The 18834-nt window shown below is 48.0% G+C and overlaps 1 protein-coding gene across 2 annotated transcripts; it reads left to right on the forward strand.

Annotated features, from left to right (window-relative positions):
• The first annotated feature begins 120 nt into the window (after positions 1 to 120).
• On the forward strand, positions 121 to 18808 carry wrap73 (WD repeat containing, antisense to TP73). 2 transcript variants are annotated; one of them, XM_060051481.1, is made up of 13 exons: positions 121 to 278; positions 1067 to 1166; positions 1568 to 1720; positions 3512 to 3628; positions 10458 to 10530; positions 11684 to 11787; positions 12408 to 12494; positions 13360 to 13494; positions 13858 to 13935; positions 14441 to 14534; positions 15176 to 15301; positions 17828 to 18019; positions 18337 to 18808. In XM_060051481.1, exons 2-13 carry the CDS (start codon positions 1098 to 1100, stop codon positions 18468 to 18470), a joined length of 1362 nt encoding a protein of 453 aa, XP_059907464.1. In that variant the 5' UTR covers positions 121 to 278; positions 1067 to 1097; the 3' UTR covers positions 18471 to 18808. The 2 variants fall into 2 exon arrangements, with proteins under 2 accessions (XP_059907464.1, XP_059907473.1); XM_060051490.1 differs by having other exon boundaries at positions 1070 to 1166.
• The last annotated feature ends 26 nt before the right edge of the window (positions 18809 to 18834 follow it).

Below are 18834 nucleotides of genomic sequence, written 5' to 3' on the forward strand. Positions count from 1 at the left end.
TCTAATTATTAAACAGAACCCAATTGTTATAACTGTTCTAAATGTTACTTAACTATGATGTTTGTGAATTGTGTTAAAAAAACCCCGAAAGGACTACATTTCCCAGGGAAAACAGTGAGCTGTAGTCTGTCGCTGATTGGGCAGTTCATCGTGTTGCCATCTGTTCAGACAGCAGCAGTGTCATTAGTAGCATAACAGACAGGAGAATGAGAAAAGTTATCTTGGAATTAATTTTATAGGAGCTTGGACCTATAACAAGTAATTGAAACTGCCCGAATGTAAGTTTGAACTTTTGGTGTCTAACGATGACTATGTATTACGAAAACAGGTTGGATTATCAGTTAGCCACGGGCTAATGCTAGCGTGGGATTGAATGAAGAGAACTCGTTTAACGATATCAACAAACATATTGACATTTATATGTAGCCTACTAGTTACGTAACGCCAACGTTTTAGTTCATCAGCCGTGGACTTGCTGACTTACTAGGTTAAATGATACGCATGGTGGTGGTTTGTAGATGTACATTAAGCCTGGGTGATGTAGTTTGGTGGTACGTTGAATCAACTGGTGGGAGTTTAGTGACAGAATTCATAACATTTCCACTTCTGAAGACCAAAGCTTTGATTCAAAAGTCTGTTTTCACTTGTTTGTTATCGGCTAGATGGTAAAATATATGCTGTTACAGAAATTCAACATCAAGATGATTATATATTAGGTTAGTTTATTTGTTGCTTCCTTTTGGAGTTTATAATGATGACAAGTTTCATGATAGTAGGCTTTGTAGGTTGTTTCTTTATTGTAGTTTGTTGCAGCTTAACATGAACGTTATTAATTTACGCAATATGAAAAAAAGTTGTTTGTTAACATCATCCCGAACTGTAGCGGAAAAGCTTTCTTGAACATATTGCGACATCCACCGCTCATAAATTGCAACTACATCATATTTTGTTTAGCATTTTCTGAAGCTATTGATTGTTTTCATTCGCATATATGCTACCTCTTGATTCCTGGTATTCAAGCAATGATCAAGTCGTGTTGTAATTATATTTTCTAATCAATCCGAAGCAGTCCTGGGATAGATTGCAGAGATAGTGAGATGAATTTCTCTGAGATTTTCAAACAGTCCAACCAACTATGCAGAATTTCCCCAGATGGAAGATACTTGGTGAGTTTATATTTTGTTCATGTGACAAATGCATATACCATGAAATTATGCTCCAATTCCAAGATAAACTAATCTCTGCCATACAATTAGGCCTGTGCAATTTAAGGTTCACCGTATTCAGGTGGTATTGCTGACATTCACTGACATTGATTTTTAGGCTAAATTCGTTATGACAAGACTATGAATATGACCACAAATATTAATAATATTAGAGGGAACAGAATACCATTTTAGTTCTATACTCTCTCAAATTTCACTTTGATTGGGGATGGATTTATTCCAATGTCCATATATAAAATAACTCAATATAATTATGTTCTGAACAAAACTGAATCACATTTTTCGTCGCTCTCTATTGATTGATTGAGTTGATTCCTGGTTTGTGTTCTTCCCGTCTGAAGGCTACGTGTGTTCAGTACCGGCTGGTGGTTAGAGATGTAAACAGCCTGCAGATCCTGCACCTCTACACCTGCCTGGACCAGATAGTCCACATGGAGTGGTCCTCCGACTCCCTCTTCATACTCTGTGCCATGTACAAGAGAGGCCTGGTGCAGGTAGGACACTGAAGATGTGCATGTGTGTATATATATATATATATATATATATATGTGTACGCGTATAGGCTATCTTTGCAACCCCACTGGGTCAATGATATGGAACTTGAAGAAAACGAAAAATAGTGAACAACGTCGATCCCCAAAGTGTGAAACTTTATGGATATGAAATATGATCGAAATTGTTGTCAAAAAGGCCTCAACCATTACCCATCAGAATCTTTTTATTTATCCAAGAGGAGAGTTTTGTGTGGCTGATAAAACCAATTCAGCAAGTTTTTCCCAAGTAGACTTCTTGCTATGCAATGGCACATGTGTATTTCCTTAGCTTATACAGCATTTATGACATCAAGTCCTAAAAAGCAGACATCAGGTTTTATTTTTTGAAGTGGCAGCAGCCACCCAGCCGGTTCTCCTGGGGTCTGTGACCCACTTAGTTAGAGGTTAAGCCCCCCCAAAATTCAGGGCTTTATGCTGGGGAATTGGGGTAAATAAAGAGCATTATGTGCTTAATGCTTAGTCTAACGGCATATAGATAACCTTTTAGTGCATTTAAATTAATTAAGTTGTCTTTCAACAAGTTAATTACAGAAGTAATTTCTTCAAAGAGTTCATGCAAGTATATGTTTTCTCCGTATTAGGGATGGTGAAAATTTAAAATATTCTTGACCAGCCACGAGCCTCCTTAACCGGTTAATAACAGTTAACCAATCAGATTAAAATGTGCTATTTTAAATAACAGCCATTTCGAGCCGTGCCAGCCGCTTGCTATTTCGTAACTCTGCTTATCTCTCTCCCGTTCTGCCTCCGACTCGCACACACACTCTCAGAGTGAGAGGCAGTGGCTCTAACCGCGGCACGACCTGTGTTTGAATTGAAACACGAGGCATGCTTACTGCAAGTTGACCGTGTGTAAAGAGCGGGCTCGAACGCCCACAATGGTCTGAGATGGCGTGGACCTGGTTGAGACCCTGCGCGGGATTCTCCAGGGGCCAATCGGAAGAGGGCAGCGTTAGGAGCGCATTTGAAACATTGTTGCGGCTCATTTAAGAAAATGACAGCTCCGAAGAGACGCCGCTTGTTTAGTTTGGAGGAGACGGAAAAATTGAGGGTGAGGGATAATTCTTTTAACTTCACACAAAAAGATCTTGGAATGAGATGGCTAGCTGTAGTCTTATAGCGTTTGTCTACTGTCCATAATCATTTAGAGATCATATTCTCCGCCGCTCGCATGCGGGAATAATTAAGACTTGAGGAGAAATTAAACAGTGGGCTAGAGACGCGGTGTCCGTCCAACTTCCAATAACCCCATCACCTCATCTGATCATCTTTTATTTAATTTTTTTTAACCGACAAGCGACAATTTTGATTGGTTAACGTTGATACGGTCAAACGGTCATCGGTTAACATCCCTACTCCGTATATGTGGTTGTTTGGATACAGTAGAAATTGTAAAGCAAATCCATTCTTACAATAAATTGTGTGATCAAGTTAACCAACTCATGGATGGTGAGTGCCGACTTGGACTGCCCTCCTATAGTGGAGAGACTCTGTGATGAATTGGGACTTACCGTTGCAAGGGGAACCAACGGCGGTCTTTCATGATCTCTTTGGTGCCTGCCTCCTCTCACAGTGTGTTGAGCAGGCTGGATGAAGAGCTCTCAATGTAAAGCACTGGACTAGCGCTCTCTCTCTCTGCCTCTCCTCTCCCAATGTGTTGAGCAGGCTGGATGAAGAGCTCTCAATGTAAAGCACGGGTCTAGCGCTCCCTCTCTCTGCCTCTCTCCTCAGGTGTGGTCACTGGAGCAGCCCGACTGGCACTGTAAGATCGACGAGGGGTCAATCGGACTGGTCTCCTCGCGCTGGAGTCCGGACGGGCGTCACATTCTCAACACCACAGAGTTCCATGTGAGTGGCCGACGTACACCGTACGTGTGTGAGTGTGTGTGTGTGTGTGTGTGTGTGTGTGTGTGGGTGTACCGTCTACGCTGATTTAAATGCGCGCTGTGTCTGGTGTCAACTGTTGCTGTCTCACAAGGTAGGGAGAGCCCCGAAATAGCTAGACACCAGAGCCTTCCGTGAACCCCCTGATGGCACGCACACACACACACACACACACACGCATATACACAGGCACACACACACAAACATTCAAATACACACACACACACACACACACACACACACACACACACACACACACACACACACACACACACACACACACACACACACACACACACACACACACTTCCACCTGCTTTACATATTCAGTGTGGTTTCATAGCCCAAGCCCAAGCGTGTTGTCATGAATTGGTCTCAAGTGCCGGCGGATCGTACATGCGTTGTGCGCGGCGCGCGCGTGCGTGTGCGCGTGTGCGTGTGCTTGTGGCCTCCTGAGCTATTTCCTTTGCTTGCAATACCCGATGTCTGTGTTGTGTTTGGCGGTGATGCTTTTCTTTCCAGGACATCAACCCACCTGCTACACCGAAAGCAGTCGGAGCAACCATAAACCTTTGCCATTTGTTCATGATTCACTGACATTACCACCTATTAAAAGGGGATGTGTGTGGGGGAAATCCACAAACACATCCAAAGATAACTCGAGATGGATAATAGATGACTTCCTGAAGCACTTGTGAACAACGGCCAAGAAAAGGTTTTCTAAGAGGCATCGGGTTCTTCACAGTCACACCACGGAAACTCTGGAGCTATCTTTATTAGTCTGCGTTTCATATACCAGTCTTACCCCAACACCCCCCCCCCCCCCCCCCCCCCCCCCCTGGCCTCTGTCTTGGTCCGTTCTCCACCGGGCACAGAGCACATGTTCCTCCAGGGGACCATAGGTTGGACCCCCCCCCCCCCCCCCCCCCCCCCCCCCCCAGACCACACCCGGGCATGGTGCCAGCAGAGGGTCTATCAGCCCTCCCTGGGGTCAGTTGACCGGGGCATTCTGTGCCCAGCGCGCAACCGTGTCTAGACCGGAGGGAAGGCTGCGTGGAGTCCAATGTAAACTTTGGGAATACTGCCCCACTGATTTGTGTCTGGCTGCATTTTTTAAATGACACGAGAAAAGCTAAACAATTCCTCCCCCCGTCGGGAGAGGCAGCAGCCTCCTGTGATATTTGTATTAAAGATACTGTACGGTTGGTGTATTGGCGCTGCTGATTTCAGCCCATCATCTCTCCTACTGTATGAGTGGAGTTGCATAACAAGGTGAAACACTGATTGCTCTAATCGGTTAGCTTTACTTTTACGCTTTTAGGACGGCCTGTCATTTATGGGTTACACTCCTAAACACAATTTTGGATGGTGTACGTTTATGTATTGATGTTACATAAAATGATTATATTGGCAGTTGGGAGTTGTCACTCATAGCGAGTAGAATCGAAAAATGAAATTCCATGTTTCTCCACAGTGCTTTTCATACCAAATCAAACCAACCCACCCTAACAATAGCAGATTATTACAGTCACATTTGGAACGTTGGACGGTGTCTTATAAACGCTGGGATTCCAGACGCCGTTTTCGTTGAGCGTCTTTCCGCTGATTAACGACATAAGCCAGGCCATATTCACCAGGCGCATCGCTGGCTGTCACTAGCTACCACCTTGCCAAGGGGCCCACTGACCTCACCTTCACCCCCGCCCACCGTTTCATTAAGACTGTACCAGACGGGTGTCAAGCTAGGGTTTCGGACCCTGCTCATAAACAGCCTGCTATATTAGCTTGCTTATGGACAGCTGCCTGTGGTTTGGGAATGCGTGCGTGTGGATGAGGCTTTTTTTGTTATTTTATTCCTGCGACTACCTTTTTTTTTTTTATCAATGCGTCCCGCTTTTGTCCATGTTGTTTTTATGTGACCACAATCCAGCCTTTTGAGACGGGAACAATGAAAACAAACCGTTTCATGATGTCGAGCGATCGAATGGGCAGGCTCCAATGCTTACCTCTAGCCTCGGGGGGGAAGTGCAGTCGTTCATCCTAGGCCCTCTCACTATGCTCCCACACATTTACACACTAATCAACCTTTACCACCCCGTCGGCGGAGCCAAGGCCGGCGGGGAGCCGAACACCTCTAATGGTTTTCCACTTTGTTCCGAGCAGCTTAGCGGTAGCACCCTTACGCCACCACCTAGCATTTTCTGGCAGAAGCGCGACCAGACTCTAAACTCGCACGTATGCCCCGGGCAGCTGCTGTTTCTGTGGCACAATAGAGCGCTCATACCTCTGTCTTGGCACCGCTTGGGGCAACGGAGCGCTGGTAGAACATGAGGCTTGTAACAGGAGAAATGGGCTATATCAGTTTGAGATGGCCCTCGGAGCGGAATGCACAGGGCCTAATCCTCTGTTGACAGACGGGGCTACACCGCAAGACACACACACACACGCGCACACACACACACACGCGCGCGCACACACACACACACACACACACACACACACACACACACACGCGCGCGCGCGCGCGCACACACACACACACACACACACACACACACACACACACACACACACACACACACACACACACACACACACACACACACACACACACACACACACACACACACACACACACTAGAAGAACGTATCGGCTTACAGATCGCTTTTTGTTTGTTTTATTATTTTATTTGATGAGTTGTTGCCAGTGTCTTTGTGGTGTTATTTATAGTTTGTTAGCCCACGGCCTCTGCTATGGGAAATTCCCTAACTCTTATCGCGTAGTAGCGTGTTTTTATTATTATGGATCTCGGGGGCACTGGATTTCAGCTACTGTTGCTGTGGTCCAGGTCTGTGTTTCAGCGGTGGTTCTCCGTGCCAGCGTAGCCCCTGGCAGGGCTCTGCTTTATCCCAGTTGATTCCCCAAGAGGACCTCCACTCTATCACACTTATCCCAGGCGAGTTCGATAAATGTTTTGCGGGTTGACTCGCAGAGAATCGTAACGGTACTACATTAAACAAGCTGTCGGGGGAACAACGGTTGGAAATCCCCAACAGATATGCAAAGTTCCCCCTTTCTCTCAGAAATAAACAGCAGCTGTGGGCTGTAATTTTTTATTCTTTTCATTTTTTCTTCACCCCCCCATTCCCCATGCCCCCTGGGGCGACGTCAACCTTTTTGCCTGGAGATAAATGAAGCCCCCCTACCACCCAGAGGTGTAGCTTTACCCGCTCCGGATCCTGTGTCATGTCCCGCAGTGAGGAGGGCATTTCCCACCTATTCCCTCACTCGGCCCGCGGCCCAGCCCTGTTGAAGTGACATCACGCTTCAGACCGCCGGCCGCCCACCCCCCACGGCCGCCATGTTTGGGTCGGGGGGGGCTTAAAGGCCTCTGAGGAGGGGTACATGTGTTTTTCTCTCTGTTTTGAGTCGTGTTGCCCCGAGTCGCCGTGGGAACGTGTCCGAGAAAGGGGATGTCCGGAGGAAGGCGTGTGTGTGGCGAGGTGTAGTTATACGGCCCACACAGCTGGAGGGCCACCGGCAGGAGCGTGGAAACCTCACGCCGGCTAGGTGACAGCCAGACACCGGCCCGGCTCGGATGTCTGTCTGGGCACTCAGTGGTGAGAGCTGTGTAAGGTGCTCCAAGAAAACCTGATCATCTTCCATCCTCAAACGGGAGGTCTGGGGTTCAAGTCGGGTCTGAATGTCGATAGCGAATTGGGGGGTGGTCAATGTCGGACACTACCTCAAAGCGATTTCTAATAACGTTAAGGATTTCGATCCTCAAACGGCCCCCGCTGCAACCTGGAGGACGTGCGTACCGCTGAGGGCCGTAGAGACGGTGTGACTTCACACCCTGACATCCAGGGCACAGCGCGTGCTTTGTACATTGCAACACCGCTAGGTTCCTTGCATTGCACCCCGAACATAGACAAGGCGAGGAACGCGCGTCGAGGCTATTTGGGTTCCTTGTAATGATTGCTGTCCTGAGTTGTGTTTAAGAGGGGGTGATGTATGCCATACGGCCACTGCAGGAATCTTTGTCTCCCGGTACAGTTAAGGCCCGATTATCCGGCAGTGTTTTGCTCACATGGCCCATCCAGGTATTTAGCAACAGCTCAATACTTGTTAACGACCGAAACAGGAGACGGTGCCATTTTTATTTGACACACCTGCTTCAAATGTGAGCTGTGGTGCGTGCTCATAGGTGATGACAATTTGGACAAAATGTGTTGCATTCATAAATGTCAAAGCTATCAAATAATCCTTATCGATGCCGCTTTAATAAGAAATCACACTGGTCCGTCCAGAGGAGTTGAGGTCATGATGTTCTTTTAAGCTGAACTAAAAGCGTCAGCAACAGGCCATCGGGTTTGACGGTGCTGAAACCTAGCCCGTCCAGAACCGCACGGATCCAGCGCTGAATCAGGCTCCGGTTGCTCCTGGCAAATACTTGTAATAAGCAGGCAGTTAATGTAATGTACACATGCAGCCTGCCGTGTCCCCCAGCGATTATTTAATAAAGTCCCCTAGGCGTGTGGCGCGGTGCTTATTTCCTAAAGGCCAAGGAGCCGCACTTTATTTGGGACCCTGGGTTATGAATAAGCTTGGCTGCTGGCTCCCTGCCACGGCCTTTAGTTTGGCAGCCGCGCCGCCGCACCCACTGAAACCAAAGGAAGGTTTCTGTCAAAAGCTAGCTTTAGCGTTGCCTGATGTCTTTGTTCCGCTGCCTTGTGGCCGCCCGGGCTAATCTCTGGCACTTCCTCGTCATTCGCGAAGCTTGATTACATTACTTGCTGTTAATTTGTCACGCGTGTGGGGAGATGTATTGGATGGCTTCTGTAGGAAGGCCAGTACAGTAGGCGCGTTCCGTCTGACGGACTTCTTGTAAAGTGGCTCATTGTTTTTGCTACGCCTACTCACGTAGTTCCCCTCGGCGTCCGTTCCCATACAGGAAACGTTCTAGCGGCTACCGAATGCTCAAAAACAATTGAAAATCTAAAAACTTCACTACAATACATACTCCGCTCAGAAAGTCCCCATCCCGGGACAGGTACTACCTGGGCCGCTAACTGGGCCGCTGAACGGTGAAGTTGGGGCGGATCCTCTCTCCCAAGCCACACCCACAGCAGCTCCCTAGAGGGAACAGCTCCTCAGTCGGAGTGCGCCTCGTGACTGTCTATCTCTTCTAGGAAACCGGGCGCCCCCCTGGCCCAGCTACTGGGTGCACCGCCACATCGAACCTTCTGCCAGGTTTTGTTATTTTAGGGCGTCAGGTCAATTTTAGTTGTGTAGCCTTTAATCACAGTTCCAGTCTCAAAGGGCTTCCAAGGCCAGCATTATGTCATTCCACATAACCCTACGCCTTCTAACGGGCAAACCCCCTGAACCCAGAGGGCAGACACCTTGAGATAGAACACAAATCTCTCCTTCTAGGGAGGAGTGCAACAGATTGGAAGTTCTGGTTAAAGGTAACTGGACTGTATTTATCTAGCGCTTTTTTGGAACCGTTGGCCAGCCAAAGGGCTGTAAGATGTTGCCTAACATTCACCCATTCACGCACACATTGACCCACCGATGGCGGCGTCAGCGATGCAAGGCGACAGCGAGCTCGTCGGGAGCAGTTAGGGTTAGGTGCCTTGCTCAGGGACACCTCGACTCTCAGCTAGGAAGAGCCGGGGATCGAACTAGCGACTTGCGGTGACCAGACACACAGCCTTACCTCCTGAGCTACTGCTGCCCCGTTACATTTCAGAAAATTGTAATTAGTAAAAATTCAACAATGACTAGGCTAATGTGTGGATCTCTGTAAGCACACAGTCAAAAGAGGAGTGCAACACAATGCTGGTAATCACCTCTATGACATGCCAGGCGATTAGCAGTCGTTTCCTGGGTGTATTTTATCTGGCAGTCTGATGGCGATGCATCCCATATCATCTTGCGTTGGGAGCTCTCTCAGATCTTTAGCCGTGGGTAACATGCCAGTGCCCCGCTCATCCCCCCCACCCCCCCCAACAACCGCCGCACACAGCCCTCCCCTCTTGGCTGCTGACCCACCCTCTTCACGGGGTCCGGTGGCCGTCTCTCAGGCCGGCCTCATACCACCGCTCCAGCCTGTCGTCCACCTTGGCCGGCCGTGATGGACGCAGCTAGCTGGGCCCTCTCACTGCTCTCATTAGGCCGGTCGATTGGCCGCTTGATTGAGGTCCCTATTAATCGAATGGGCCCAGCTGTCGACACAAGGCCTTTATGCAGCGTGCCGCCGGGCTGAGCCTGGCTCCGCTTACACAGGCCCGCTTGTCTGATAACCCTCGCCTCTCACGATGAGAGGAAAGGCTGTCCTTTCGTCTGGAGGGCGGGGGGGGGGGGGGGGGGGGGGGGGGCCAGAGTGAGATGCAGTTGTTGGTTCCTCAAGGCGGTGCAAGCGACAGGCGGGAATGATTGAGGGCGTCCCGGGCCAAATGCGGATCAAAGACTCCTCTTCTCCTGGTTCGTTCTCTGAGGTATTTCTGCCCCGCCTGCCACACTTTCTCTCTCTAGGCGATGAGCTATAAACGTATTTGTTCATAGCGTGTCCTGGGCCAGGATAGTCACATGGTTGAGGGGTTTGGGGTTCTCGATGTGAACCCTGCAATATCCATCGAGTACTACTTGTAAGAACCCACGAGCCAAATTCCTTACCTCTACCTGCTCATGAATGTTTAGATCGATGAATGTTGTTGTGTGTGTCGCTATGGAAATGTCTGCTAAACGGCGAGTAGTAATCATACATTCATGTATTTATTTTCACAGCTGAGGGTCACCGTGTGGTCGCTCTGCACCAAGGCTGTGTCGTACATCAAGTACCCCAAGGCCTGTCAGAAGGGTGAGTGTGCTTTCCATGGACTCTCACGGTAGGCTTACGAGCGTGTATGTGTGTGCATGTGCGTGTGCACCTGCCTGCTTGTGTGCGCACCTGCGTGGGCGGAGTCTTGTTTGTTGTTTATGTGACTGTGCTTTGATTGTTTGTTTGATTTAGAGCGGTATCACAGTAACCTAATATGATTGTTTTACCTATTACACAGCTGGGATTGAGAAGGATGTGTGCGTGCGTCTATGTGTGCGTACGTGCGTACGTGCGTGCTTACTCCCTGCCTGAGAGTAGCTGAGAACAGGGTCTCTGCTCCGGAGCTCTGCAGAATGAGCCCCATGAATCAATCCCTGTCCCCTGACCTTTATGGCTTGATCCAGGCTCCACGGGGCCAAACGACAGGGCCCTCCGCTGACAGCTGCGGCCGCCGTCAGTAAATGCTGGGTCGCGCTCGCCATAACGGACCTGTCAACGGCCAGGGGAAATGATTGTCTATGGCCCCTTTCCGCTGTGTCGCATGCCCCCCCCCCCTCCCCCCCCCCCCCCCCCCAGCTCCAGATCTGGCGGATAAACGATACGGCCGCCGCGCCCGCCACAAAATAGCCCCGGCCCACGAAATGCTAGCGCTATAATAAGTGACATAAATTGTTAACTTGTGGGATCAACTTCTGGAGGGATGGAGGGACTGCAGGTTAGCGAGAGGTGCAGAGTGTTGCTGTGGTTATACTGGGTTTAGGTCGCTGGCTGAGATATCTGCAGCTGTGGGGCTTTTGGAAGGCGCTTGTGAGCCCCCATAACAGGCACAGCGTGTGGATCATCACAAATTCTTCCTTTATTTACTTGAGTTTTTTAATCCAAACGCACTGGCAGGGAATTCAACCTCATTATGACGCGGTTTATGTTATGCACACGTCATGTTTATGATATAAAAACTATGGAGAGATTTTTTTTTTTTTATTATCCCCATTTTTCTATGCCTTCTTTTCCCTTAAAATATATTGTTCGATCATATTTCTATGCCTCCTTTTTAAAAATTGCATTCTGTCCATAATTTTCTACACCAAATTTTTTCCCATTTTAAAAGCCTAGCATTACATCACCACCCTGAAGTTTTGTTTTCGGCCCGCCATAACCGTACTGTACCCCCCCCCCACTCGTCTCTCCACAGGGATTGATTTCAGCAGGGACGGCAGCTACATGGCCTTGGCCGAGCGGCGCGACTGCAAGGACTATGTCAGCGTGTTTGTGTGTGAGGACTGGCACTTGCTCAGGGTGAGTGGCGGTGGAGGAGAATGTGGCAGGAGACCCAGAGCGCCCTGGCCAGGTGGGCAGGCGGGCAGGCCTGACGTTGGCAGCCTGCTGAGGGCTCTGGGAGAGGGTGTGGTGTAAGGGGAGGACGCTCGCGCTGAGCCGGGGTTTAACGTGTTTGTTTCACAGTTTTCAGGAGGCGTATCAAAATGTGGTTAGCTGCAATTGTCTATTACCATGTTATAAACAAATCGATGTATATATCCATATCTATGTATATACTGTGTGCTAGGATTGTGCGCGATAAAAAAAAATCGCGAGTATAAATGCATCATGTTTTCAACCTCAAAAATAATCGTTTGAATAATCGTGATTTCAATATTGACCAAAATAATCGTGATTTTGACTTTTGTCATAATCAAGATGTCCTACCGTGTGTGGGTGTACAAGCATATTTATTTCATATAATTAGAATCAGACAAATCCTGTGCAAAGTATTTGTTTATCTACAACGACCTACAAGTGTTTTAGAATAACATTAATTATAACAACACATTGTTTAAGAATCCCTGCTCTGTAACCATGTGCTGACCTTTAACCCTTGTCCACCCTCATGTGTCGTCTCCCTGTCCTTGGTGTCCCAGCACTTTGAGACGGAGACCCAGGACCTGGCCGGGCTGGAGTGGTCTCCCAACGGCTGTGTCCTGGCGGTGTGGGACAGCTGTCTGGAGGTGAGCACCTTCCTCCAGGACACGGGATCCTAGACTGGGTTCTAGGGGATGTTGGATTTGTTCTCATTATTTGAAGGGAAATATCAGGTGGTTGTATAGGATTTTCCCTTACAATGGAAATCACTTGATTGATGATAACATAACTTTGTATAACTTAAAGGTTTGGTATGGAATTCTCTTTTTTGGCCATTTTTGCAAAATTACTTGAAATCCTTATCATAACCCACTTACAGCCACTGAGTTAGAAGTACTGACATGAAAATTAAACAAGTCAATCATCTGTGGAACGGGCAGGGCTCGAAAAACTCCAGCCAATGATTTCCAGAAGCACGAGTGGCATTGGACAGTACGTCAATCAAACGGTCGTACTGCACTCCCCCTCCCCGTGTGTGACCCCTTCGTGCACGTACTCAAAGCTCGTGACCCAGAGCAAGCTTCTGTTTTGTTGTTATCCTGCGGTAGCTACTGGAGCTAGCTAACTAGCTAATCCACATTTGGACCTAGCACTAGAAGACAACCCTAAACTCCAACCTACCCGTTCTCGCGCATCTGTGTTCGCGCTCGTGCATGATTGCGCGTCCATGTACTTGGAATGGTTGGAGTCAGAGTCAGCGTTGAAGGAGAGGGGGTAGGACCATTTGAGTTGTGTGTATTCAAAATCTGCTGGCGTTTCGCAAATCCCATACCAAACCTTTAACTGTAATTTGTTTCATAGTTCAGTATGTATAAGGATATATCTATAATGGTTTACCTTTTATAATAATTAAAAATAATTTATATTTTTTGGAATTGGGACCAAAGGAATTCCATTCCCTTTTTCCAAGTGGCCCTCATGAGAAAGCGTGACCGTAACTCCCCTGAACAGTACAAGGTGCTGCTCTACTCCCTGGATGGACGGCTCCTCTCCAGCTTCAGTGCCTACGAGTGGTCCCTGGGGATCAAGTCTCTGGCCTGGAGCCCCAGCAGCCAGTTCCTGGCCATCGGCAGCTTCGATGAGAAGGTGAGGACAGACGGCTGCGGTATGACCTCTGACCACCAGGGGGAACCCCCGGCTGTGGGAGTCACTGTCACCAGTCCACCTTCACCAGGTGCTGTCCATCACATCAGAACTAATGAGTGTGGCTCTTGGCTCACTGCAGGAGTAAAGCAGTATTTCCATATATATTAATGCACAGCGGTAACGAATCAGAATGTTAGGTACAAGTTCTCTGTGAATATTAGTGTGTAGGTTAAGGTTTAAAAATGTATTTTACATATGTGGTTTGAGTGTAATTGGAAGTCCAAAAAGTTTCTTGGGCCATGGCTGTTAAACGCTGTATGTAAGTCAACGTGACCGACCCCACCCTGTTTCCCCCCCCATCAGGTCCGCATATTAAACCACATCACCTGGAAGAAGATCACCGAGTTTGAGCACCCAGCCACCATCTGCTCCCCCAAAACGGTAAGGGTCCCCCCAATGACCCCGAGATCCAGCGCTGGCTGGGTTGGGTTTGATGCGTGTTTCCGCGGGCCCTTTCACAGTAGCATAAACACAGGTGCAGCTCCTGACGTTTCTTATGGGTCTGTTCCATTGAGGTGTGGCAGTGCACCAGTACAGACACTACTCGTCAAGTCCATATACAATATACGAACCGTCCTGATGTTAATAACACAGGAACAGAACAATTATGGAGAATAAAAAAATCGAGAAAAAGGAGGTATAGAAAAATGATGGAGAGAATGTCAAATCTCATTTTTCTCGATATATATATTTTTTTTTTGACCTCCATTTTTCAACACCTTTTTCCGATTTGTATTATTTTTTTATTCCCTTATAACTCATTATAACTTCTCTCACTTAAACCAAAAAAATCGATGGACAGAATATTTTTGGGGAGGAAGAAGGTAAAGAAAACGTTACTCCACTAGGACCTGTGTGTATTCTTTGGTGTTTGTTGGTGTTGCAGGTGGTGTACAAGGAGGTGGAGAAGAGGCCAGCCCTGTCCATCCAAGACCTCTCCAGCCACAGCGTCAGCCCTCTCCTCGCCGTGCAGAGCAAATGTAGGCTTCCTCTGAGGGGGGGGGGGGGGGGCTGGGGGTTCTGTCTACAGCCGTCGAGGGCCATGAACCATACACTACAGCTATGGGGTACATTAGGATTAGAACTGTATTCCATCACACTAGGATTATTATCTAACATTAGGAATATAACTATATTGTATCACGTTAGGATTATAACTATTATCTAACATTAGGAATATAACTATATTGTATCACGTTAGGATTATAACTATTATCTAACATTAGGAATTTAATATAATTGTATCACATTAGGATTATAGCTGTATTTTATCACATTAGGATTATAACTATATTGTATCACTATAGGAAGATAGCTATATTCCATCACATTAGTAACTTTATTCCATCACATTACAAATATATCTATATGCCATCCCATTACCATTCTATTCTATCATTATATAAAATAATAAAAGAATATATACAAATGATGATTTTATCACACTTTCTCAAGCGTTTTAGGTCACATGGTGAAAATGTGATGTCATTGTTTCTTCTGACCGACCCGACCCTGATAGTTAGAGTCCTGATGTGCAGTTATACCAGACACATAGTAGATACTAATGACTGTGTTCTGGAGGTCCGACTGCACATCATCACGAGGAACGTGTGTCCCCCAGATGAGATCAGCCAGCCACCCTTCCAGATCCCCGTGGTGAAGCCGGACCTGGACCGAGCCAACCCCAAGGTGGGGGTCTCCAGCCTGGCCTTCAGCGCCGACAGCCGGTACCTGGCCACCAAGAACGGTAGGACCTCACAGCGCGCGGGCCTCCACCCTTCATCCATTCCACACCCACCACTACTAACGCAAAGGCAAAAATCACTCAAATCGCTTTTAAACAGTAGACAATTTATAACCAGTGCATCCACACGTCACCGTTACTGCAGTTGGGACGGAAACAAATGCGGGCTGAAGTCCTATATTTTTTTCCTACATCCTGTTTTCTTATCAGTCGTTCATAACAGGGTGTCCGCGGAGGTCTTAAAAGTCTTAAAAAGTCTTAAATAAATTTTTCTAAATTTAAGGCCTTAAAAAGTCTTAAATTTGTCAAAAATGTCATATGCTGGTCTTAAATTTATAATTCGGAGGTCTTAAATTTGTCGGGGCAGGGTTATTTAATTTTTTTTTTTTCTCGCGGGATATTTCGGGAAGGAGATGTACGAGGGGCTACTTTCTTGCTAGCTGCATATATAAACGGATGTCTGCGCGCTTGCTAGCTAGTCTGCAACAATGGGTAAATGCAAGTTCAACATCAGTTGGCTAGAAGACGTTCGTTTCCGAGGTTGGCTAGCGTCCGTTGCCAACCCAGAACAGGCTAGATGCATTCCGTGCAAAAGTAGCCTACATTCAAGCTCGGCACCATGGGGATAAGGCTGTCGTCAGCCATATGCAGTGCCAAAAACATAAAACCTCTGCCAGGAGCCACACAGACCCCAGCAATTTCTACGTTTTGCATCTCTGCCCCGGCGCCACTGCCGCAGACGGTCCGCGCTGCTAGCACTGACCTGAGGGTAGCATTTGGTGCGACACCAACAGTGAAAGCGGAGGTGTTGTGGATTCTAAACACAGTGGTCAAGCACCAGTCCTACAACTCGAATGAGGGGATAGGAGATCTCTTCGGTTTGATGTTCCCTGACTCTCAAATCGCGAGCACCTTTACTGCTGGAAGGGACAAAACGGCGTATATAACTCGCTTCGGACCAGCGCCTTTCATCCGAAACGAGCGAATCTGCAGCGTCAACAAGGCTGATTTTGTTTTGATATTTGAGACGTTGAACCACGCCACTAAAAGCAAGCAACTTGACGTGCACGTCCGATATTGGGTCGGAGATCGAGTGCATTCCCGGTACTTGGGCTCGCAATTCATGGGGCCCCACATATATGGGGGTAAAAGGGATGATGATACATAATATTTTTTAGACAATATGCAGAATCTTTTCACTTACGAATTAACACGGTCGGCTATTTTTGCCAGCACGCCACCCTAGCCATATTATGGGCAACCGTGTTCCCCTTGGCTGTGATTTGAACTTTGAATTCCTCGTAGGAGTTCATAATAATACATTGCTCGCCTTGGATGAAATACACCGCTCTTGCGCGATTTATTTTGCATAAGGGTGAGTCAAATGACGCGAGAAACGCCCCTTTTATGTGAACGCGCATTGAACCTAAAGCGGAAAACCTGGTTCAACTAATTGAATCTAAAGTGAGCGTCGTGGTACCATTTAACTGTGATTGCGAGTTGCGGCTCTGTCCAGCCAGGTTTTCCCAAGAAAGCCTGGGTATGTTCAACGAGGTTCGTGGTATACCCCCCAGGTCTTAATGAAGGCATTTATTTAATGGTGAAAATATTATTAATCAGTGGCGTAAATATCGACGGTGCAACCGGTGCAGCTGCCCGGGGGCCCAGACGCTGTCACCCCCCTCTCAACAACTCACAACTTGGGTGCACCATAAATACGTGCTGGTGCACCCAAATTAAAAATTTAGGTGCACCAGTGCACCCAAGGAAAAAGTTAGTCTGGAGCCCTGGAGTATCACTTTATGTTCAATAAACAGACAGAAAGTAAGTACTTGAATGAGTCTCATTGAGTGACACACATGCTATGCTTGGGTTGTAATACAGCGGGATCTCCCCCACCATCGCGGGTTTAAGGTCTTAAATTTCATTCAAGGTGGTATTAAAAAGGTCTTAAAAAGTCTTAAATTTGACTTGCTGAAACCTGCAGATACCCTGCATAAGACCTTCTAAAGGGCTGATTATGGTTCAACACAAGGGGGTTACAGACCCGTTACGTCCTTGAGGACCCTCCTTGCGTCCACCGCAAGGGCCTGACGTGCGCCTACCAAAAGTTGTAACCTTGCGTCGAGGCGACGCAGCAGCGAGGGCTGTGATTGGTCCGCTCACTAAAACCCGACGCAGAACCCAAACAGGTTCACGACTGCGGCGAAGCGTCAGCGTGGTCCTCGCGTTGCGTGGACGTGGAACCATAATCAGCCCTTTTAGATGAGCTGTATCGGTGAGTGGTCAAGCAGGAGGCAAGGATCTGTGTGGAATAGCTGCTTAAGTGGCATTAAGGGGCGACGTACGTTTTCGATGATCTGGGCCGAACCCGAGTAGTTGCTCTCTGCGTCCTTATCGCTGGCTCACCGCGTCTTGGAGCAGTGAGGGATCTGGAAGGCGGGCTGGGGGGGCTGGATGTCATCACGGCAGAGCCCCCCCTAATCAGACCCCATCCGGTGACTGTGTGCCTGTCTCCCTGCGCCCTAGACAACATGGCCAGCGTGGTGTGGGTGTGGAACATGCAGAAGATGAGCCTGGAGGCGGTGCTGGAGCAGACGGCGGCCGTGCGCTGCTTCCAGTGGGACCCCCTGCGGCCCCGGCTGGCGCTGTGCACCGGGACCCCCCGGCTGTACCTGTGGTCTCCTGCGGGCAGCGTCTCCGTGCAGGTCCCCAGCGAAGGTGAGCCCCCCCCCCCCCACGGCTCAGGAGCGTCACCCTGTTGGCCCCGTTGGGGCTTCCATGTCTTGGAGACTTGGGCCCAATCCCATTTCTACCCCTTCCCCTTACACCTCCCCCTTGCTTTGAAGGGGTAAGGGGAAGGGGTAAGGGGTAGAAATGGGATTGGGCCTTGTACACCTCCATAAGAGCGTTCCCAATGGCTCTTAGCTGTTAGTCTGGTGGTTGATTTGACACATTGAACCGCATATCATATCATATAATGAGTCATTATATCGTGATATTATCATTTATCCTCTTCTTCCCTCCCTCTCCCTCAGGGGATTTCCAGGTCCATGCTCTGAGCTGGCACAGCAACGGAGAGTCCCTGGTCCTGATCGGGAAGGATCATCTGTGCCTCTGCTACATGGACACTGAGGACACGTCCACAGACTCCAATGTTTGGACCAAATAAATAAACCGTCTCCTTTCGTAGAGGTCCACAGTTTCACATCCATTAGAAAAACGAACCAACCACTTCATGACCTGTGAGGTGATGATATCACCAGAGTGGAGGCAGAAGGTCTGATGTGATGAATGTGAGAGTTGAAGTGCTGGTCCTTTTACTTGGAGATTGTGTTGACCACGTAGACTGTGCTTTGTTCGCAATGAATGTATGATATTGAAACACTTCCAATTGTCTGTGCGAGGACAACCTTTTCTGACCTTTAATATATTCCTGAGCTCATGGATGGGACCTATTTTGTATATTTGTTTGTCATAGAAGTATTTTTAATAAACTTTGTAAAAATACTGCAGCCCATTGTCACTTATTTTCG

Source organism: Gadus macrocephalus, chromosome 1 (genome assembly GCF_031168955.1).
Source record: "Gadus macrocephalus chromosome 1, ASM3116895v1".
In the NCBI taxonomy this organism is placed as follows: Eukaryota; Metazoa; Chordata; class Actinopteri; order Gadiformes; family Gadidae; genus Gadus; species Gadus macrocephalus.